At 33.6% G+C, this 23609-nt stretch overlaps 1 protein-coding gene across 11 annotated transcripts in view; it reads left to right on the top strand.

Annotated features, from left to right (window-relative positions):
* PHF14 (PHD finger protein 14) overlaps positions 1–23609 on the top strand; it is a 200824-nt gene that overhangs the window by 163210 nt on the left and 14005 nt on the right. For 2 of the 11 annotated variants that reach the window (XM_032287087.1, XM_032287088.1), the window contains one exon: positions 22442–22644. The exons of 4 other annotated variants lie outside the window; for them this stretch is intronic. In XM_032287087.1, the coding sequence (XP_032142978.1) occupies positions 22442–22516 (75 nt within the window). In that variant the 3' untranslated portion in view covers positions 22517–22644. Of the gene's footprint in view, positions 1–6396; positions 6533–21805; positions 22645–23609 lie in introns of those variants that run through there. 5 more of the 11 variants (XM_032287091.1, XM_032287090.1, XR_004271581.1 and 2 more) reach the window with 4 other exon arrangements.

The raw sequence follows: 23609 nt of genomic DNA, 5'->3' as shown, positions 1-23609 counted from the left end.
AACATCAGATTTACCTTCTTGAAAATGTGTCTTCCATATATTAAAGTAAAAAAGCAGTATTTTATTAAAAATGTTTGTGACAAGTTTAACCTCTCATCATCACAAACTTTAGCATAAAGAAGATCCTGTTAGATTTGATAGGGGAAAAAATGATGGTAAGATTTTGCTTTAGTCACATGTTCACTATGCAAGATTTTCACAAAACTCCTAAGATGCAATAAAATATAAATAAAATAGTTCTTCCATTACTAGTTTACAGTTTTCTACCATGAGTTTTAAAAAACTAATTGTTATTCTAAGTATACAGGGATAACACTCCTTTAATGACTTAATGGTTAATTGGCTAATGTCATACAAGTTACCAGTTTAAAAAATTTAGAATTTTCTGCCCACACAAAAATTGTAGCCCTATAATTTATTGCTTAGCTCTTGTTATACAGTGAAATATTTATATAGAATAGGAAAATATTATCTACTATTTGATCCACATCACTTAAAAATTAGGAATATAAAGCATAAATAATATAAATATAAAGTTTTGTCAGAAATATTTGCGTTGATTTGAGAATCTATATTTATATTTCTTCAATTTAGCTTGATAATTGGCCTTTTCAACAATGAAAAACAAAATTGTATTGAACTATGGTTAATAGTACTAAAATGTTTACTTAGATAATTGTTTAAAGGTAATATGCTATAATAATTTGTAAATAAAATATATAAATGTCATTTAGCATAAATGTTTTCTATAAATAGCCATGAAGCATTAATTTATTTTTATTTTCTTAGAGACTAGGTCTCATTGTGTTGTCCAGGCTGGTCTCAAACCCCTGGACTCAAGTGATTCTCCCAACCTTGGCCTCCCAAAGTGCTAGGATTATAGGCATGAGCCACCATTCCCAGCCAATTATTTTTTTTATATTGTTCCTTATCTGTGATTTATTTAATAAGGAATTAAGAGACAGATTAAGAAATAGTACACTTTTGACTATTATTTTGTTTTCATTATATATGTGATGCGTATTTATTGTAGATTATTTGGAAATGCAGAAAAGTAAAGATAAATAGAAGTCATGACCTGCCTTGCAGAGATTACTGCTGTTTGCACATTGGTATATGTTTCTCTAGCTTTTCTTTTTACCATTATTTAACAAATGTCTACTAAGCTTCTTGTAAGTGTAATGTGCACTAATAGTTCGGGGAAATACCCTGGTATTCTTGCACTTCCTCACCTCTATCCTCTTGATGTTTATGGTCTATAAAATGTATCTAAACAAGTGACATGAAAACTATGGAAAAAGAATCCAAGGTGCTCTTAAAACAGGTACCAAAACCAAAAATAGACAAATGGGACTATTTGAAACTAAAAAGTTTCTGTACAGCAAAGGAAACAATCAACAAAGTAAAGAGACAGCCTAAAATTGGGGGGAAAAATGGTCATTGCAAAGTGTTCACCCAGTAAGTGTTCTGTAGAACATACCAGGAACTCAACTCAAAAACAAAACAAAAAAAAACCAAATAGTTTGATTTTAAAAATCATCTGAATAGAAATTTCTCAAAAGACATACAAACAATATGAAAAAATGCTCAACATCACTAATCATCAGGGAATTGCAAATGAAACCGTGATGAGATATCTCATCCCAGTTAGAATGGCCATAATCAAAAAGATGAAAAATAGCCAATGCTAGCAAAGATGCAAAGGAAAGGGAAATCTTGCATACTTTTGGTGGTAATGTAACTTCATGCAGCCATTATGGAAAACAGTATGGATGTTTCTCAAAACCTAAAAGTAGAACTAACTTATAACCCAACAGTCACACTACTGGGTATTTATCTAAAGGAAAGGAAGTTAGTATATTGAAGAGATACCTGCACCCCCATGTTTATTGCAGAGATACCTTACCCCCATGCTTATTGCAGCATTAAATTTATAAATTAGTATCTGTACCCCATGTTTACTGCAGCACTATAATTATGTGATATAATTAAATGTAATATATATTTATATAATAATGTATAATTATATTTCCTAATGTTCCTGTTTTATAGCACTGTAGGTTAAATATGGTTAACAGTAATTTAGATTTTTAAAAAGCTAAAAGAGAGGATTTTGAATGTTCATAACACAGAAATAATAAATGTTTATGGTGATGTGGCAGAAAAAAGGAAGGAAAATCTGAGATGTACTACAACATAAGTGAACCTTAAGAACATTATGCTAAGTAAAATAAGCCAGTCAGAAACAGATACTGTATGATTCCAGTATGTGAGGCAGTGAGAGTCAAAAATCATAGAGACAGGGAGTAGAATAATGGTTGCTAGTGGATAGAGGAAGGAGGGAATGAGATATTTTGTGTGATACAAACATGGTGGTGATGGTTTCACAATAATATAAATGTATTTGATACCACTGAACTGTATACTTAAAATGGTTAAGATGGTAACTTTTTATGTTACATCTGTATTATGCCACAATTTAAAAAATGATAAAAAGAAAAAACTTAAACCCTCAGAGGAAGGGTGCAAATGGCACGGGAACTAACCTGGTTTGAAGGATCCCAGCAAAATATTCTTGTTATTTTTAGAATGTGGTATAAGTCTGACCTCATTTCAGTATTATTATAGGCGTATGTCCTCAGTTGCTCTCTTTTTCTCTCTTATTTTTAAAAATTCCATTGGCCATTTCATTGAGGCTCTAGGAAGAAAACAGTTCCTCCTAGAATGTGCATGTATCCTTCATATCTGAAAAATTCACATTTTTTAAAAAGTCACTATGATACAGTTATTGCTGCTAAAACTTATATAGACTGAGATGAGCAAATCTCCAAATTCTTCGTTAGGCAGTTACTTCACTATAGGCAAAAAAGAATTGAGAACTTCTAAATTATTCTTATGATATATAAGTTGCTGATTTGCTTGTTACAATTATGAAAGCATTTTTCCAGTTTTAACACTATCATTGCCCTAAAGCAGCAATTTGATGGCAAGTTTATTTAAAAATTATATTAATATACTTAACTTCATCAAAGTATTTAAGGAACTACTTTTCTAATCAAATAACTGTGCACCATTGCACTATAAGGAAATATACTAACAAGCATGAAAAGTAACATGCATTATAGATATATGGAATATTCTTATAATCTTATTAAAACAGTAAATTAACATAGATGCCTAAGCCTTTTAATATTTTGCTCTTTCACTTCTGTTCTATGTGTTACACATTGTCATATATTATACTTGTTGGATTAGTATTGGAAAGTAAACTGAGAAAAATGTAAAAGCATAATTTATATTCTTATTAATTTTTTTAAAAAGCAGTGGCAGGTAACTTGAATATGTTGAGCTAAATTTATTACAAACTATTATTAATTAAATTACATTATTAAATGTTTTATTGGGAAAATCTATGCTGAACACATTCTGTTTTATGAGTTTCTGGTGCTTTACAATGAAAATGTGAAAATTCCTTCAATAGAATATTTCACATATATTTACATATATTACAAATATATTCAGATATACTTAGAAATTCCAAATTATATTTTGAAATAAAATAATTTTAGTAAGATCTAAGACTTTATTTTTGAGACTAATACTACAGGAATATCAGATGGGAAATATCTTTATTCGTTCAAGAGGAATTTCTTCAATATTTTCTTTGACAAACAAATGTTTTGTTTCCATTCTTCTGAGACTCTAACCTTGTCCTCATTCCTTCTCCAGCTGTTGTCCCACTTCCGGACTATGGCAGAATTTCTAAATAGTTGTCTATACTCAGGACCTCCATTTCCTCACCTTCATGTCTCTTTTTTTTCATCAGAATTGGAAATGTTTTAAGAAATAAGTGAAAAACTACAAAGTATTATATACTCTCTGATTGCAATCATGTAGAGATAATTCTCAAGACACTAAATTGAAATTGAGAGATTTGAATTTGAGTATCTATCTATGGTTGGGGGTATAAGGCAACATAGATGTACATCTTTACAAAAGCATTTAGAGAACTCTACTGTGTTTGAGATTTTCCTTTCATACATACATTCAGCTTTATATGGTCATTTCCAGCATAACTAGAACATGTAAATATAAAATCAGATGATGAAACATGTTCTGTTTTCAATAAATGCAATAGACCCACTTTTGTGCAAATCAACGATACAGCTTTTTTGCTTTTTCTTTACTTATTTAGAGACAGAGTCTTGCTCTGATACCCAGGCTGGATGGAGTCCAGTGGTGCGATCACAGCTCACTGCAGCCTCAACTTCCTGGGCTCAAGCAATTCTCCCTCCCCAGCCTTCTGAGTAGCTAGGAATACAGATGTGTGCCATGACACCTGGCTATTTTTTGTATTTTTTTTAGTAGAGACTGTGTTTCACCATGTTGCCCAGGCTGGTCTTGAACTTCTGAGCTCAAGGGATCTGCCCACCTCAGTTTCTCAAAGCGCTGGGATTACAGGCATACGCCACCACACTCAGCCTATTTTTCATTCAAACTTAAAGCTGAGAAACTAGGATAAGGAACCATTTGTGTTTGTGGAGGATGTATTTTTACGCTGCAAGAAAGGTTTGACTAAATGTAGGACATGTAAAATGTAACTTAAGAAGTTACAGCAGTTCAAGGCTATCAGGAGTGAGTTTTACTATGATTCTTTTGGTCTTTCCATTATGGTTCAAAGATGGCTGCTACAGTTCCAGTTATTATCAATGTTTCTGAAATCAGAGGAAGCATAAAGTTCAAAATAACATCTCTCATTACCTCTTTGAGCTATTTTGACCAGTCTTTGGTCCCCATTACTCTACTACAATAGCTCTTGTTAACGTCACCTACAATCTCTTTCTTGTCGGACTCAATAGTTATGCCTTTGTCTAAATCTTACTTGACTTCTCAGTGTCATTTAACAAAGTCGACCATTCCCTCTTTCTTGAAACATTTTCTTTTTTTGGTTCAATAACTTCTGCTTTTCTCTTTGTAACTGACAGACCCTTCTCAGTCTTCTTAGCCAAATTCTCCATTTGTGCTCAAGTTGTATTACTAAGGCTTGGTCAGTGCCGCTCTTCTCTGTTTGTATGTCCCTGGGCGATTGCATGCAGTTTTATTTGTATCTGGGGGACTTTTAAATGTGTAATACTATCCCCAAAATCTTATCCCAAGATCTAAATTCATATATGCAAATGTTTGCCTCACATTCCTACTAGATACATAAAGATTGGCTCAAACTTTGTGTTACCAAAATAGAATTATTGGTTTCTTGATTCTTCTCTATTCCCATCACAATTTACTTCTCCCACAGTCTTTCTCACCTCAGCTGCATCATTTTTGAGAATCAAAAGCAGAGTAATCATTCCTAATTACTTTCTTTTGTTTAAGTCCAAAGCATATTATACTTCTTAAGTCCAAAGCATATTATACTTCTTTCTATTGTGACCACATTAAGTACTCCAACTACCGTCATTCCTGATCTGTTGACAATTGCCTACTTTCTTATCTCTGTATTTGTGTTCTTTCCTAATTGCTACCCATCTTTCTCTATACCACAACCATAATAAGCTCAAAACCCAAAAGCAAACATGTTATTTAAATTCTTAAACCCTCCAGTGGCTTCTCACTGCAAATCAAATAACCATTTGATTTTGTTGTCAACTTTTCATCTTATGCTAGATTTCCTGACCTTTCTGCTGCTCATACATGCTTGTTTATTTCTACTTTAGGGCTCTTGCCCTTGTCCCCTGTCCCTGTATCTTCTCTTCTCACAGATCAGTACATGACTGGTTCCTTCAGATCATTCAGATCTCCACTCAAATGTCAGCTCTTTTGTAGAGGGGCTTCCTTGACTACCTTACCTAAGAAAATATGTGTTCCCATACTTTCTGTCCGTTTACCCTGTTTTTTTCACTGTATCAAAATAGGAAATTCTTTTTATGTTAACAGTTTGTTGCCTGTTTCTTTCTATTGAAATATAAGGGCCATGAGGACAATATGTGGTTTTTCACCACTATTTCTGCCTCTCCTGAACAGAACCTGACACATGATAAACACATATGTAGGTTAATAAACAAATAGGAACATTTATGTAAATTTAATTCTTAAAGTAATTCGTTTCTAAACTTTTAGAAAAGGAAGCAAAAATGTTTATTTTAATTTTAGTTAGAAGAAAAACCACTTTCACCAACTGTGCATCTGAGCTCAACTTTGAAGCACAATTTTTGGAAATATATTTTAAATTTTATAATAACTATAGCTAACATTGTTTTGGGTATCTACTTTTACTGTGTTATAAATATTTTACTAGCATAATTTGCATACATCATCATTTTTGTTTATTTAAACCCAAAGTCATTCTTTGAAATAGGGTTTTGTTTTTTGTTTTTTTTTTCTTTTTTCATTTTACAGGTAAGAAAACTGAGACTGGGGGTCATGTGTCTTTCACAAAGTCAAACCAATAGTAAGTGCCAAAGCAGGATTCAAAAAAGATTTGTCTGACACCAAAGCCTGTACATTTTCTGCTGTGCTCATGTAGATGTTTTAGGTAAGGCCATCACAGTTGTTTTTAAAAGATATAGGGTGCATACATACACACTTTTTTTAATACATGCTTGGATTTGCCATCATTTGATCTAAAATCATACTGACTCATTATGGTCAATACTGACTCATCATGGCAGACAAGTCCTGACTACAACTTAGGAGACATAAATTCAGATTCTAACTCTACCAACTGGCTCTGGGACTCTGGGGAAGTTCATTACGTATTCTGGGAATGGCTTTTCTATCTACAGAATTTTTTAAAAATGGATTGAGTGATTTTTTAATAAAATACCTTCTAGCTCTCAACTCTTATGGCTCTTTAAAGAAAAATAGTCTAGAAATCTGTTGACAATCTGTTGCAACTTACCTTGGCATCTAATTTATGTTTTGAATGCGAATTACTTATATATCAATTTGTTCTTCTTAGAAATACACTTGGTGGGCTGTATTCCTTTTAATCAGTCTGAAATTTAGGCAGATAAAAGAATGCTGATATGGAATTTAAAAGTTGTCTTGAATCATCTGTAGTTTTATTTTTTGTTATCTATTGATGATTTTCCTCATGTGTGAATAGAGATCCTCACTGATTTATCTTGTTTATAATAGTGTTTCAATTGATTTTCTTGATATTTCTAAGTATACAACAGGTAAGGATAGTTTCACCTCTTATTTTACAATTTTTACACTTCTTTCTCTTTTCTGCTTGTGTTGGCTAACACTCTAAAAGCAGATTAAATAATAGTGATATATTTATTGTTTCTTTAACTGGAGTGTTTCTAGTGTGTGATGCTAGCTTTTGAGATGAAAAACATATATTAAGTATAACATGGATAAATATATACATGTAATGATGAAAATAAATTGCAAGTTACAGAAGCTTTACATAGCATCATACATTCATATGAAATGTTGACGTATAACAATATGCCAGGGAGTCATTAATATCCACTTCATTGTATTGGTCACATCTGGTAAGAAGGAAGGGAAGACAATGGGATAGGGAAAAAACATCCAGGAGAGTTACAATAAGCATTAGAATGCTTATGGTTATTGTTATTGTTTATAGTTATGGTTATTGTTGTGCAGGAAACTTTTTTTTTTTTTAGATGGAGTCTTGCTCTGTCACCCAGGCTAGATAGAGTGCAGTGGCACGGTATTGGCTCACTGAAACCTCTGCCTCCCGTGTTCAAGCGGTTCTCCTGTCTCAGCCTCCAGAGTAGCAGGAATTGTAGGTGCCCGACACTGTTGCTGGCTAATTTTTGTATTTTTAGTAGAGAAAGGGTTCACCATCTTGGCCAGGCTGGTCTCGAACTCCTGACCTCATGATTCACTTGCCTTGGCCTCCCAAAGCGATCGGATTACAGGCGTGAGCCACCGCACCCGGCCTGTGCAGGAAACATTTTATAACAAAATAATTTGATATGCTAAAGAAACATAAAGGTTTCTATGTTTGCTGGTTATGAAGAAGAACAGAAGCATAAACTGAACACAGGTTTGCCTTTCAAATGTATAATTTTCTTGAGAATGGATATCATCTCTGTTTGTTCTCCTCCCTGTCCTAAACATATGGCGCATCATAGGAATTCACTACATTACTATCAAATGAATTAAAAGAAGAAAGAAGGAAAGGAAGGAGCTAGGAAGGGGCATTTTAAAATTTCTTCTTATTCTTTCATTTGCATCATTAAATTTTTAAGTAAAGCTTAGTTTAAATAATACATAAAGATTTATTTGTACATTAGAATCCTCAGTTTTTTCCAGAGAACATAATGTTACCAAGTTTTCTGTACAGCTTTCTAGAAATCGGCATATTGTTCGATGTGTATTGTGCTTTTTGTGGTATGTGTGAAACATGTAACAAATTATTTATGGGGTATATCATTTCTGTGCTGAGTCCTCTGACAGTTATTCAGGCTACCTAGATTCTAAGAGTTCAGATTGGTATCAAAGTCTCAAATGTCTGCTGTGGTTCACCTGTATTCCTGCTTTCATCAGTATTTTGAAATTCAGTATGTTAAGATTTCAAACATTCCTGAAAGTTTGAAATGTACAAAGGTTCAAGTACAGTTTATTTTCTACTTTAAAAGAAAATTAAAAGAACTACACTATCTTTTTGGGTTTTCTCTTTACAATAAAAGATATACCAGTAACTTTAAAAATAAGAAAAGCAAAATAGAATTTTAGACAAAAAAAAAAACCTGTCATCATGCAATGAAGAAATATAAATTTAAATTTTCTGAGAAATCGTTGAACGTCTATATTATGAAAAATAGCACTTTCTAAACATTTAAAATATTTTTATTGAACAATGTGTTTGCCACATACTGTCACTATGAAGTCATTAACTTCTATGTATTTTCTCATTTTTATATATTTAAATTTGTAACTTCAGGCCAGGCACAGTGGTTCACGCCTATAATCCCAACACTTAGGGAAGCCAAGGCGGAAGGATCGCTTGAGGCCAGGAGTTTGAGACCAGCCCAGGCAACATAGTGAGACCCCCATCTTTACAAAAACTGAAAACAAATTAGCTGGTTGTGGTGGTGCACATCTATAGTTTCAACTAGCTGGGTGACTGAGGCCAGAGGATCATTTGAGCTCAGGAGGTTGAGGCTGCAGTGAGCCATGATCGCACCACTGTCTGTCTTATATATTATGTTTTTTTTTTAAATCCTATAACTGCCCAATTTTCTCAATTTTGAATATACAGCATATGAAATATTAAAAGTAGGTGGGTTTTCTGTTACTTAAAGAATGCTTACGAATTACAATATTGGCATCTTTCTTAAATTTCTCCTAGGTCTATGAGTTTTTCCCTTATCTTTTATTTCTTTTAACTTTTCTTTAATGCTGTCCTTAGAACTCTGCTATCCTTTGAAAACGTTGTCTGGAGATGGCTTTAAAGGAACATAAATGCCAACTACTTTATGATGACTTCTCATTTATATCTTCAGCCCTCAATCTATACCATGCTCTAAACTCACATATCCAACTGCTACTTATCTCCGCTAAACTTTTAATAAGGACCTTTAAACATACCATGTACAAAGCCAAATTTTTTATTCCCATCCCTCAACTCCCCTACCCCCACCAAAATAGCCGTATACCTCTCTTGGTGGTTATAGGATTAATTAAAGAAGATTTTTTGTTGTTGTTTTCTCACATTATCAGTGTGTAGACTTTTAACCTTAGACTTATCCCCATGGCCACAAGATGGCTACGGGGTCTCCAAGTATTGTATCCTCACATTATAATGCATAGTGGCAAGCCTGTGGAAGTGGTGTGTGTGTGTGTGTGTGTGTGTGTGTGTGTGGTTTTTTGTTTGTTTTTAAGAATAAGGAATACTTTCCCAGAGGCTCTCCTGTAAGCTTCTATACATGTCTTATCCAGATTGTTTATGTCTCCCGTAGGGTCTACCATGATAATAATAGATAAACACATTTGAAAGAAACTGATGGATTTAACCAGGTTATTTATGTGGAATCTTCATTGCAGTGAAATTTTATTTCTGTGACTTGGAATATTTATTAAATAATTACTATTGTATTTGTATTAAGAATAGTGATAGTTACCATTTATGAATACAGAGCTGCTCAATTTAAAACCATATTCACTTGAGTATATGTGTATTTATCTGTATATTTACATATGTAAAAGAAAAACAAAATGTAAACGTCATTTCAAGAAGGTGAATTAAATCACTTTTAATTTCTCTTCCAGTTCCAATAGTCAGTATTTCTAAAAATCAAAGATTCAAAGATCAAAATGCTTTGTATTTCTAAGAATATGGCCTGCTTTTTTTAAAGCAACTATATGCCTAAAAAGGTCGTAAGTCAATTTAATAAACTATATTTGTCTAATTTCTGTGGTAATTAAACAAAAGGTATATAGTTTCTTATATAACTTCTTTTTTTTTTTTTTTTTTTTTTTTTTAAAGCAACTAGCACAGTGCCTGACACATAGCTAGTTAGTTGATGCTCAATCAGGGAGGAATGGATAGATAGATGGCTTATATAGCTTGCTGGAGATCTGTTTTCAAAGTAAGATATTTTAAAATTTCATTGTATAAAATAATTTTGTTCTTAGGTTTTATAGCTTAAATTATAAAATACTGGGAAATATTTTATACTTATAGAGTAATTAATAGGTCATAGAAACCATTGGCTAAATGAATGCATTTTCAGGCAAGCTTTGTAATTGATTTGATACTTGCCAGGTAGCCTGTTTTGTAAATCATTTATATGTACCAGTGGTGGTTTTCATTATGGTGACAGTTCAAAACAATTTTAAACATTTAATCATTCTTTAATAAAAGCTAAGTAGTAGCTAAGACATAACCAGCAAATTCAAGATGTGGAAATAGTGAAAATAGGGATGTTATTTTTTACACTGATTATAAAGTGCCACTATTGAGGAAATTTTTTGTGTGGAATTTTCTAAAATAGCATTTTAAATTTTTCTTGAAGCAAATTCAACTTCTTTTTAATCCACAAAAAATTAATGTGCCATAGGAGATGTGTTACTTGGATGTCTAATGAACTATTAAGTTCCAATAAAACTGTGAAGATTAATGAGTTCACTCTGGGGAAAATAACATTCAATTTGAAATAAGGATATTTGAGGCAACTTAATCTGTTCACTTGGTAGTAAAGTTTTAGAAATTCACTTTCTACACATAAGTTCATTTCCAAACTATATGGTCATTGATGTTGAGTTTACATTAAAAGAGCAGTATAAGTTACATTGAGAAGTATTTGTTTTAAAGATTCACGATACTCATCTTTGGGCATGAGGATGTATATATTATTTGATGTCATAACCCAACTCTGTAGCATATTAATCGTAAAAATATTGTCCTTATATATTGTCATGGTTCACTTTATCACCTCACCTTTCTCAGTATCTGGCACACAATCATCGTTTGATAAATTTTTGTGGGAGGAAGAAAGGAAGGATTCTAGGAATAAAAGTGACTTCAAGAGTTAATATCATCTTAAAAAGATAAAATGTCTAATATATATTCCAAATTCTTGTAATATGAGAATAATACAACAAAGTCTGTCAATGGGTTACCAAAAAAAAAAAAAAAAAAAAAAGCTGTGAATTGCCATACATTTTCACTTTGACATTTTATACTTAATTCAGTTAGTCCTGGATCAAATATTGCTCACATGGAGAAATTTCTTAAGCACCTCTTTTTTCCTTATATAACAGACATTATTTTGAAACCCCTGATTAAACTTACTGACATAAAATGCCAGTATTAATACGGACATCTACCTCCCAAAGAAACCACGGTTGAAGAAATAGAAACTGATCATATTACATTTTACCGTATTACAGCTGAATCGTTCTTTAATGGTTCTTAAACTGCATGAATTTAAAAACACGACAATGAATTTCATGTGTTAGACATCACTCAGTGTTACTGAATGACTTTATGATTCTACTAGCTGGCAGTGAATACTCATTTATAGTGTAGAGTCTGTCATGAACTGCCCATATCATGGAAATGCTGAACCCCATTTTCCATAACTCTGCCTCTCCATATTATTTTGGCAGGTAGCTTTATAGTATTTGAAATCAAATGTACTTCTAAATCATCTAACAAAAATTAGATGTTTGTCTGTTTTTATTTTTTGTTGAGACAACTTTAGATTTAGAAGAGTTGTAAAAATAGTATGGAGTGTTCTGATATACCTTTTGCCCAACTTCTCCTCAGGTTAACATCTTATATAAGCATAGAACAATTCTCAAACCTAATAAATTAATCTTAATATGATACTGTCAAATAAACTACAGAACGTATTTGTATTTTACCAGTTTTGCCACTAGTATTCTTTTTCTGGACCAAGATTCAATCTAGGTTCTCCTGTTTCATTTTGTCAGTATGTCTCCTCAGTCTCTTCCGGTCTGTAGCAGTTCTTTACTTTTTCCTTGCTTTTCATGATCTTGATACTTTTGAAGAGTACTATTCAGTTATTTTGTAGAATGTCCCACTATTTAGGTTTGCTTAATATTTTCTCATGATTCGATTGAGTTTGTGCCTTAATGGGAAGGCTACAATAGATCATAGGTGATGTCACTTCTCTGTGCATCACATCAGGGGAACATGATGTCACTATATATACTATACATTACATGTGAACTACCGTGATCTCAAAATTAAAAGTTAAATTTAATTTTTGAAAGTACAGAAAATTGACCAGGTGTGGTGGCTTACGCCTATAATCGCAGCACTTTGGGAGGCCAGTGTGGGCAGATCATGAAGTCAGGAGTTCAAGACCAGCCTGGCCAATATGGTGAAACCACGTCTCTACTAAACATACAAAAATTAGCTGTATGGTGTCACACACCTGTAATCCTAGCTACTCAGGAGGCTGAGGCAGGAGAATCACTTGAACCCGGGAGGTGGAGGTTGCAGTAACCAGATCGCACCATTGCACTCCAGCCTGGGTGACAGAGCAAGACGTCATTTCAAAAAAAAAAAAAAAAATACAGAAAATTTAGGAACCGCAATTTATAGAAAGAAAAAGATTCTAATACCTAATAAACAGATAAAAATATATTTATTTGTATTCAAAATGCAACTATAAAGGGAATGAGAAGCCTCCCAAGTAGTTGGGATTACAGGCGCACACCACCACGCTTGGCTAATTTTTGTATTTTAAGTAGAGACAGGCTTTCACCATGTTGGCCAGGATGGTTTTGATCTCTTGACCTCGTGATCCACCTGCCTCAGCCTCCCCAAATGCTGGGATTACAGGCATGAGCCATCGCACCAGGACAATTTTTTTTTTTTTTTTAAATAATGGCAGTATAGAAGTTAGTTTTGATAAAATTTAATTTTAGGATCTGACTAAGCAAAAAAATGTTTTTCTCTCAATACAAGTTTTAAGTTTAATATAATGAGCTGAATGTTGTATTAAAATTTTCATTGTCCAGTGAAAAGGATAAACAAAATGCTGTCATACTTTATTAAGGAAGACATTGCTTTCACAATGGCCAATCCTAAACAATTCATGGTTATTGTTTTTTTTAATGAATAAGTAATGTGCTGTATATACTTTTTTTTCGTGTGTATGACAAACTTAGTTATTGCTGAGTAATTTCTAGTCATTTATGTCTGAAAATTTTAATGGGCCAATCACTGATTTTTATTCAATCTGAAAATCTCCTGAGTATGGAACTGTAATATGACTAGTGATCTTGCCTGTCTTGAACATTTTTACATATTATTTTGGCCTCGTTTTAATTCAGTAGAATTTTTTTTTAATTTCTGGGAATTTAAACTTGTGTGCATATTTAGGTATAAAGTAAAACAGCCTAAATTTAGAAATATCTGTTCTCATTGAGTACCTATTTGGAAAGTATAAACTTGGGTGTACCATCTTTAAATACTGGCTCTTTTCGATTTTTGAAATGCTACATTTAATGAATAAGAGATGATTTATGTAAAAATATTTTCAGAAGAACCTCTTTAAATATCATGTCTTAGTACACCATAAACTTTTAATTAGTATATATTGGACATGTGTTCTTTTCATTTGAAAATATATTTGTGTTGGCCCATTATGGAATTTCAGGGGGATTTCTGGTTACTTTTTTTCTATAATGACTACTGACTGTATACCATTTTATCAACCTAAATACTTCAAAAGCAGGTAATAACTTTTAAATAAAAAATATATAAATGAAGGAAAGTTACCAACGTGGGAGCCTCTAGTATAGATTTCTAGCATAGACCTTCATGCATATTTCCCAAATACTAATAGTTTACTACAGAAGGAAAATCTTCTGTCATCAAGACCAAGTTCGTCAGTTATCAAATATACTCATCATAAGAGAATTCACCTGTAAGAAAAGGCTATTACGGTATTCTTAGCCCCTTCAGATTAGCACCATATCTTAAATATGTCTCTGTGTGTGTGTGTGTGAGAGAGAGAGAGAGAGAGAGAGAGAGAGAGAAAGAAACGGAGTCTTGCTCTGTCGCCCAGGCTGGAGTGCAGTGGGGGTGTGATCCCAGCTCTCTGCAACCTCCACCTCGCGGGTTCAAGTGATTCTCATGCCTCAGCCTCCCGGGTAGCTAGTACTAAAGGCATGAGCCACCACACCTGGCTGATTTTTTTGTATTTTTAGTGGAGACGGTGTTTCCATGCTGGCCAGGCTGTCTCAAACTCCTGGCCTCAGGTTATCCACCCAGCTTGGCCTCCCAAAGTGCTGGGATTACAGGCCTGAGCCACTGCACCTGGCCAGATATGTCTTAAACACCTAAAAATTTCCATTATAAAAGTTCTAGCTTTTCATGTTTATGGAAATATGTAAATTTATAGAATTGGGATTGTGCCCATTAAGAGTCTACCCTAACTCATGCTTATCATCCATCATTCATTTCCTTTCCTTATTCTATTTTGCCACTCCCACTTTTCACTCACTGACCTTTATTGCCTTTAGTGTAAATATGCACTCTTCAGATGGCTATGCCAATCCTTAGGGCCTTTTTTCCCAGATCAGAGGGAGCTCCTCTTGATCCCAAGTCACATGACAAATTCAGTCTTTCTCTGGGGGGCGGGGCAGGGGAGGAGTTTTGCTTTTACCTCCCAGGCTGGAGTGCAGTGGCGTAACCTCAGCTCACTGCAACCTCTGCCTCCTGAGTTCAAGCGATGCTTCTGCTTCAGCCTCCTAAGTAGCTGGGATTACAGGCGCCCACCGCCACTGACTCATTTCTTTGCTACCAAAGCTGCCACAAAGAAGTAAAAAGTTACCCGAGATGCTAAAAACTTAACTCTACTCGATCTGCCCCTTAACCATGTAGAGAGAAGTGGTTACTCAAGAAAAGAAATAGTTATTTATGTATTCTCTTACATGAAATTAGAAATTTGTTACTGTCCTTTTTCTATCTTATTTGCTATTAAAAATAAAGAATGTGGTGTTGTAGTATTTAATAAAGGGAGATTTCTTTGATTATCTTTGTTTGAATCACTAAATAGAGAAAAAAGGTAAGGTTTAAAAAACAGCTCTATTTTACTTAATGATATATGTGTTTGAGCTGAGTTTACTAAGAACACCCCAAGTTACTTTAAGTTTATAATATAGCCTTAGAATTTCTAATTAAATATGCAACTTGTGTCATAATAAAAAAAATTCTTATGCTTTTTACAGTAAATTTAATTAACCATTTCTTGTAAGTTCATTTCAGTATCTGTCATGGTTCACTAAAGTTGGAATTCAGTTGTAAAATGGTATATTAATTGCCTTTTGTATTAAATGAAATAAGAACCTCAAATATGCAAAGTCAGGAAATTTAATTGTGGTCTTCAGTTGCTTATTCAATGCATTGGAAAACTGAATGCAGAAGTATGGAAAAAAAGGCCAAAGGTGGTTAAATGTAGCACATCACACACATTTTGCACTTTACTTAATGATCCAAGTGTTTATTACTATGAAGTAAATGCACCATTTAAAGAATTATGGTGGAATTGTAAAACGTTAAAAACTCTAATTAATTTCAGTCTGAAGCATGCAGTGTGCTCATTTTGCCTAGAACATTTTCATTATCATCAGTATTTTCCAGTTATTAAGATAAATTTTTCTTCATTGTGCAGCACTAGCATATTTTCTGTTTTAAAAACACAGTTTTATATGCTGCTGAGACTTCTGTATCTAGCACATATTTTTAGATGAATAAAAGAATGTAGTTTTTGACCACAGATTGAAACTATGTAGTATATTTGCTTTTCTACACTTGTTCCTTAGCTACCAACAGTTAGAACAGGTTGAGTGTGTCCACGTTTTTTGCCTATAAGCTATATATATACCTACATTTTTAAAAGAACCCTTATTAAGGTATAGAGATAATACTGACTTAATTTGGATCCAGTTATAATAACTGTTCCCTTCTCTGATTAGGAAAGTGAATATTTAAAATCTGAAGAAAATATCATAAGAATATAGAAACATTTTAAGTTAGTGCCTGTCTGTGCCTTCTCACCTCATTTTACTGTTGCACCACCATGTATGTTTGCTTGATGTGAATAACATACTTGGTAAAATAAAAATAACTGACATCTTTTTGTAATCATAGTGTTTTGTAACTTTTACTTATTTCTGGAAATAGTGTGTTCATATGGCCAAATTATAAAGGGACTTAGCAAACCAAAGCTCTGTTTTCTGGTTGTGAAAATAATCTATGCTCACAATGGGAAAGCAAGAAAATGTGGCAAAGCACAGATAAAAAAATAAAAATAGTATCACCATTATGAACATTTTAGGTACCTAGGAATTTGGAATAGAACAATGGAAAGCAAACTATTAATTATAGCTGTAGATTTCAGTGTAGAGGCTGCAGGTGCCTTGCGCCTCTTTCCTCATAAAATCTTTGCCAATACATTTTACTAACTTTATTTGAATTTAGGAAAATTTCATTAAGTAGCCATTTTTATTTTCTGTTTCTTTAGTCATTTTACTTTGAAATAATTTTAAATCTACAGAAAAGTTGCAAAAACAGTATAGAAATTTCCCATTTGCCTTTTATCCAGTTTCCTGTAGTGTTACCATTTTATGTAACCATAGTACAATTACTGAAACCAAGACATTGACTTTGAGAAGCTACTACTAACTACCCTATGAACCCTTTTCAAATTTTACCAGTTTTCTCACTAATGTTCATTTTATAGTCCAGGTTTCCTCACTGCTTCAATCATCACATCCTCTTAGTCTTCTCCAATCTGTGACAGCTCCAAGTCTTGTCATTCATGACCTTAAAAAATTTTTTTTTTGTTTTTTGAGACGTAGTCTCCCTCTGTCACCAGGCTGGACTGCAGTGGCACAACGTGGGCTCACTGCAACCTGTGCCTTTTGGGTTCAAGCGATTCTCCTGCCTCATCCTCCCAAGTAGCTGGGTTTACAGGTGCATACCACCATGCCCAACTAATTTTTGTATTCTTAGTTGAGACTGGGTTTCACCATGTTGGCTAGGATGATCTCAATCTCTTGACCTCATCATTATCCTGCCTCGGCCTCCCAAAGTGCTAGAATTACAGGCATGAGCCACCATGCCCAGATGACCTTGACACTTTTGAAGACTACAGTTCACTTATTTTATAGAGCGTTTATCTGATGTTTCCTCATACTTAGAATTAGGTTATACACTGTTGGAAAAAATACCACAAACCAGAGGTGATGTGCCCTTTTTAGTATATCATTTCAGGGTATTAATATATATTATTGGGAATATTAACCTTGACCGTTTGGTTAAGGTGATGTTTGCCATGTTTCTCCATTATAAAGGTACTTACATTAACATCTATAAAGATATAAATAAGTAATAGGGAGAGTTGCCCCTTTGTGCAATCCTTTTATATAAAGGATTATAAGATTTTAAGAAATCTTTTAAACTTGGCAGTCTACAAAGTAAATATAAAGTTATCTGTATTCATAGAGTGTAATTTGTATTCAGTTATTACCTGAGTGATATAAATTCCAGATGCTAAAATAGTTAGCCATTGCTAGGAGTCGATTACCTCCTAAGAGGAAGGAAAAGAATGGATAGGTTTTATTAATTGTCATCAATGCTTTGAACTGTGATGTAGAACTAAGTCGCATTTATAAATAAAAACAGAGGGGCTCCTCTATCACAAATTGATAGTGCAAGCTAACATTTAAACAAAATCTTGCAAGTTTTATTTAGTGATAAGATAAACATGGCAGTGTTTTTTTACTTAATTTCGCTATTAGAATAACTCTTAGTCTAATATTGCCACCTGGAGTATCAGGCCATTATTACATGGTCCATCTGTGCCTAGAAATTACATTCTCACTGCAGCTCTGTTAACATAGAAAGAGCAAGGCTAAGGCACAATTTTTGTTATTTGATATTATGGGTGTTACTGTTAATTGAGTGCACATTCTTGAAATTCCACTTGTAACTAGCAGATCTACAAGGTTGTTACAGTCAATGTGTTTTTTAGAGTATGAATTAACAAGTTTAAACATTAAGAGGTAAGCCTGTCTGCTTTCCAGTACCCTCAAAGAGTACATTTTCTTCATGACTGTTTCAGAACATTTCATGAAACAAATGTCAAACTTATCAGGGTTGTCACTAAGAAAATGATCCTTGTAGCTAGGGTCTTCTTTCATTGGGAAACAAACAGGTGTCTTATCTCAGCAGAGAGAAGAAAAATTCTGCTATATATCAGAAGAAATTTTTGCTTGCCTGTAATATCCAGTAGTAAAGAAATGCTTTGGTAAAAAGCTTCCTTTGCAATTTTATTTATTATCCAGTCATTTGTCAATGATACTTGATTTGCTAAGTGACTTTAATGATTTAATTAATCTGGAACTGCATGTAAAGTTCTTACAAAAATTGTGTTAAAAAACACAAATTAGCACTTCTAAAAAGACTTCCGTAGTGCTTTATTAGATCAAATTTTAATGCTTTTATTTATGATAAAATCTATTACCATTATTTTGATGATGTTACAGCAATTTTAGTATTATACTGTAGCAATTAGAGTTGAATGCCTTTTTTGCCCCTTCGTAATCATTTTCTGCATCTGGGTCACAGCTATCCTTGTAAAAGGAAGAAAGAGATTGGCTCTTATTTGTTATAAAAGTGACTTAGCACAAAAGGCAAGATATTTTAAGACAAATCCTCAACATAAAGAAAGGTGTGAAAGTGATTTACCTGTCCTGAGCAGCAGGCAGTCTTAGAAGGCATGCATTTATAAACCACACTTTATGACTAAGAAAAATTCAGCAACAAAAGACCAACATTATATTAAGAATGTTACTTAACTGGTATATCTATATATATCTTATACAGCTAGTGCTCGACTTACGACCACAATTGGTTCCGATAGACCGGCCATAACACGATTTGGTCGTAAGTTGAGTAGGCTATATGTACAGTACTGTGAAATGATGCTATAAAAATCTTTAAGTCATATTTTATCATAATTCTCTTTCATTGTTATATATCATAATTTTCTTTGTTCATTTTATGCCATTTGTATCATCTCTACACCATTTTGCTTCTTATTTTTACATTCTTCAGGTTTAAGTAAAACACTGCATTACCAGTACAACTGGTTTAATATTTGCAAAACATACAAAATTACAAAATATAGATGCATACAAAAATACAAAATACAGTTGTAAAAAATACCATAGGAAACATTTTCCCAATTGCAAAACATATCAAAATATATAAACATGTACGAAACATTTTATTGGCCACTGGTGCTTGGCTGTGGATCGTTGATGTCATCTGAGGCAGCAGTTGGGGTTACCGGAATTGGTTTTTTCATAAACTTGGTGAGCTTTGTCTGAATTGTATGTTTCTTTTTTTCTTCATAAATTTCATGATACGGACGAAACACATCGTGTGCCATCCGTTCAATCCTTGCAAATCGTTCGATGTTTGGGTCCATTGCTTCGAAACGTATAAGAAGTTTATTCAGTAAAGATAAACCACCTGATAATCCCTTAGTGGTGAACTATCTTTCTGACTCCTGCTCTTCTTTCTCTGCTTCTCTTCTTCTTCCGCCACTCTTTCTTCTTCCAGTTCGATTGGCTCTTCATTTGTAAGTTCTCTGGATTGTCTAGCAACTCTTTGACATCTTCCTTTTCACACTCCAAAGAAAGATCTTTAGCAAGTTTTACTATTTTTTCCCGAATCGTTTCAAGTTCATGTTCACTGTCAAATCCGTCAAAATCGTTAACATAGTGCTTAACACAATTTTTCCAGATGCCATTCATGCACTTTGTCATCACAGCCTCCCAGGCGGTAGCGATATTCTTGATACACATCAAAATATCGTAGTGTTTCCAAAAATCTACAGCGGAGCAGTCGTGGCTAGCGATTGTGGTCGTAAAGTCGAATGGTCATAAGTTGCATAGGTCGTAAGTCGATCAACACCTATACATATATTAAAACATACTCAAATTAATGGAAGTTGCACATTTTTATTTCACTTAACTGTGTTCCAGTAGCTCGTATACATAGTTAAACATGAAAGCAAAGTATTTAAGTACTTCCTAGTCCTCGGGGTTATTATTAAGTCTTTACATTTCTGTTTTGACTTAGTGCAGTGTTGAAGGTTGCTAGAGAAAACTAGATAAACCAAGCTTGTTAAACCAGGAAGTTATGTGGTGCAGAAACTTAGTAGACTGTTAGTGTGATAAAGGCTCCATCATTCCCTTCTAAATTAAAGGACATGAGCTTGATAATTGCTATTTTGGCTCAAGTTGCTTCAAACATTTTGGCTTGTTTTATTTTCAATGCTGTTATAGTAAGTCAAGATTGCTAGAAGTGTGAGTACTAGCAATCTTAACTTACTATAGTTAACTAAGAACAACATTATGCTTTTCCAAATTATGTAATAGTGCAGGCATGCCTTTTATTCATTCATTATTCCACTGTTTCACATAGTTCAGAAAACATTGATTGGACTGCAACTGTATACTAAGTATGTCCTGTTAGATGGTAGGACTTTTTATTTTACTTTTTATTGGAATGTAGTTAAAATGTAATCTCTAGGAAACTTTGTCTAAAAGTGGAAACCACGTGTTCATTTATAAATTTTCAAGGGTCAAACTTAATTGAATATATCTATTCACTGGAGATAAAATAGGGAAAAAATGAAATGACACAAAATGGTCATCATACTTGGAAAAACGTATCAAAGTTACATTGCCAAAATGATATTCAAAACCCCATTCTTGGTGTTCTGCATATCTATAATGATTCAGATCGGTTGGTAATATTTAATAATTTCTCTACTTTCTCAGTCTTAACAAAGTCTACATCACAGATTCTGTTGAGTTTAGAGAGACAGTATATAAAAGAAGTTTTTTTCTTTCACCTTAATGGTTACTGGCAAGTGTGTAGTTTGTCATAGAACACAAATATGTATACTTTGGTTTGCTCTTACTTAATAAGTCAATTCATGAAGTAGGGCTCAACAATTATTTAATTCAATTATTTAATTTGGTTTCATTAGGTACAGAGTGGTATGTTTGATGATACTGATAATTATTACTGTTGTCTAGAAATACTTAAGAAATTGAAGTTTATGCTTTAATTAACTCAGAAAAGAATGAGCACCTTTATGCCAGTTAATAGAAATAAATAATCTTATGTGATAAATCAGAAATATTAGGAAAATAAGACTGTTTTGCAATTGGGTATTGTTGAAGGAACATGTCTGATGAGATGGGTTATAAATTGTAAGATGAAATAATTTTCCTGACTCTCATTATTTATACTTTGAAGGTTACCATTTAATATTGAACACAAGATGCACTTCATTTCTGTGGAAGCAGACATTATGATGTCACTTCATCTATTCACCATGTTCCACAGGAACCTGCTATGAATTATGAGGCCACCACTTAGAATCGAAACTGTAGAAGATTGTAAGCATTCTACAGCCTGACATGCACGTGCTTCCTATTTTAGACCTCACTGATCTTCAGATAACATATGGTGGTACAAGTAATTGGAAAATTGGCACAGCTATCAAGAAAATGTAGTAGATGGGACAAAAAATGCCATGCTGGAGCACATGAAGTGTCTTTGAAATTAAATTTATTGTTTTTTATAAAGCAGTGAAGTAAAAATATCTGTTTCATCCCCTGCAAAGAACACTTTTCAGTGGCAAATGTTTCCAAAGTAATTTTTAGGGCATTGATAAAATTGGTTGCTTTTAAAAACATATAGCAAATTTTAATGTGTACTATAAAACAAAACCTGTAAATATTTAAATGTTATGTAATTTTATCATTCGTGTTTAGGATTACTGGAATCATAGTAGTTCATAGTTCTACAGATACAGTTAAAATGTGTTAGGTATAGCTGATAAATGCCCTAAAGTTTATATTTTAATGTTTTCTAAAATTTATTTCACAGGAAGATGAAAATGAACCTGAAAGAAAAAATATATCTCAGGAGCTCAGCATGGAACAGAAAAACCCAAAGAAATAAAAGATTTTCTGTAGTGTTTTTGAAACGTTTGCAGCTTATGTAATAACAGATAAAATTTCTAATTGTAAAATGTTAAATTGTAAAATCTAATTTGCAAAATGTTCTCAATAAAGTTATTCAAAATGAAATAGGAGCTTGTATTTGGAATTCATATATTTTAGAGTAAGTTTGACTTTTTAATTTAAAAGCTGGACCTTTAAAAGTTTTTTTTTTTTTTTTGAGACGGAGTTTCGCTCTTGTTCCGCAGGCTGGAGTGCAATGGCGCGATCTCGGCTCACCGCAACCTCCACCTCCTGGGTTCAGGCAATTCTCCTGCCTCAGCCTCCTGAGTAGCTGGGATTACAGGCACGCGCCACCATGCCCAGCTGATTTTTTGTATTTTTAGTAGAGACGGGGTTTCACCATGTTGATCAGGATGGTCTCGATCTCTTGACCTCGTGATCCACCCGCCTCGGCCTCCCAAAGTGCTGGGATTACAGGCGTGAGCCACCGCGCCCGGCCAAAAGTTTTTAAAAGGAGAAAAATTCTTAACTCAAATTTGAGAAGAGAGAAAGAATTTTATTTTTCTGTAACCTAACTGTTAACACATCTAAATGACCTCAAAGAAAACAAAGTATTTTTTTCTCCTTACTGTACTCTGTGTTCTTCTTTAAGGTCCTTAACAGAATTCTGATTATCAATATAAAGAAAAACCAACATAGTTCAAAAATAAACAGGGAATGCTTGCACATGAAAATGTTAAAACCAGTCAGTGCCACAAAGAGAAATACTGTTTTTTGATTTTATTTATTTATTTATCACGATACTCTACGATTGCAGGGAAAGACTAATAAGAAATGATCATTTAGCCGGGCGCGGTGGCTCAAGCCTGTAATCCCAGCACTTTGGGAGGCCGAGGCGGGTGGATCACGAGGTCAAGAGATCGAGACCATCCTGGTCAACATGGTGAAACCCCGTCTCTACTAAAAGCTACAAAAAATTAGCTGGGCATGGTGGTGTGTGCCTGTAATCCCAGCTACTCAGGAGGCTGAGGCAGGAGAATTGCTTGAACCCAGGAGGCGGAGGTTGCGGTGAGCCGAGATCGCGCCATTGC

This window comes from Sapajus apella, unplaced genomic scaffold (genome assembly GCF_009761245.1).
Source record: "Sapajus apella isolate SASKATOON/1434 unplaced genomic scaffold, GSC_monkey_1.0 scaffold19, whole genome shotgun sequence".
In the NCBI taxonomy this organism is placed as follows: Eukaryota; Metazoa; Chordata; class Mammalia; order Primates; family Cebidae; genus Sapajus; species Sapajus apella.
This window is presented reverse-complemented; position numbering and strand designations above follow the sequence as displayed.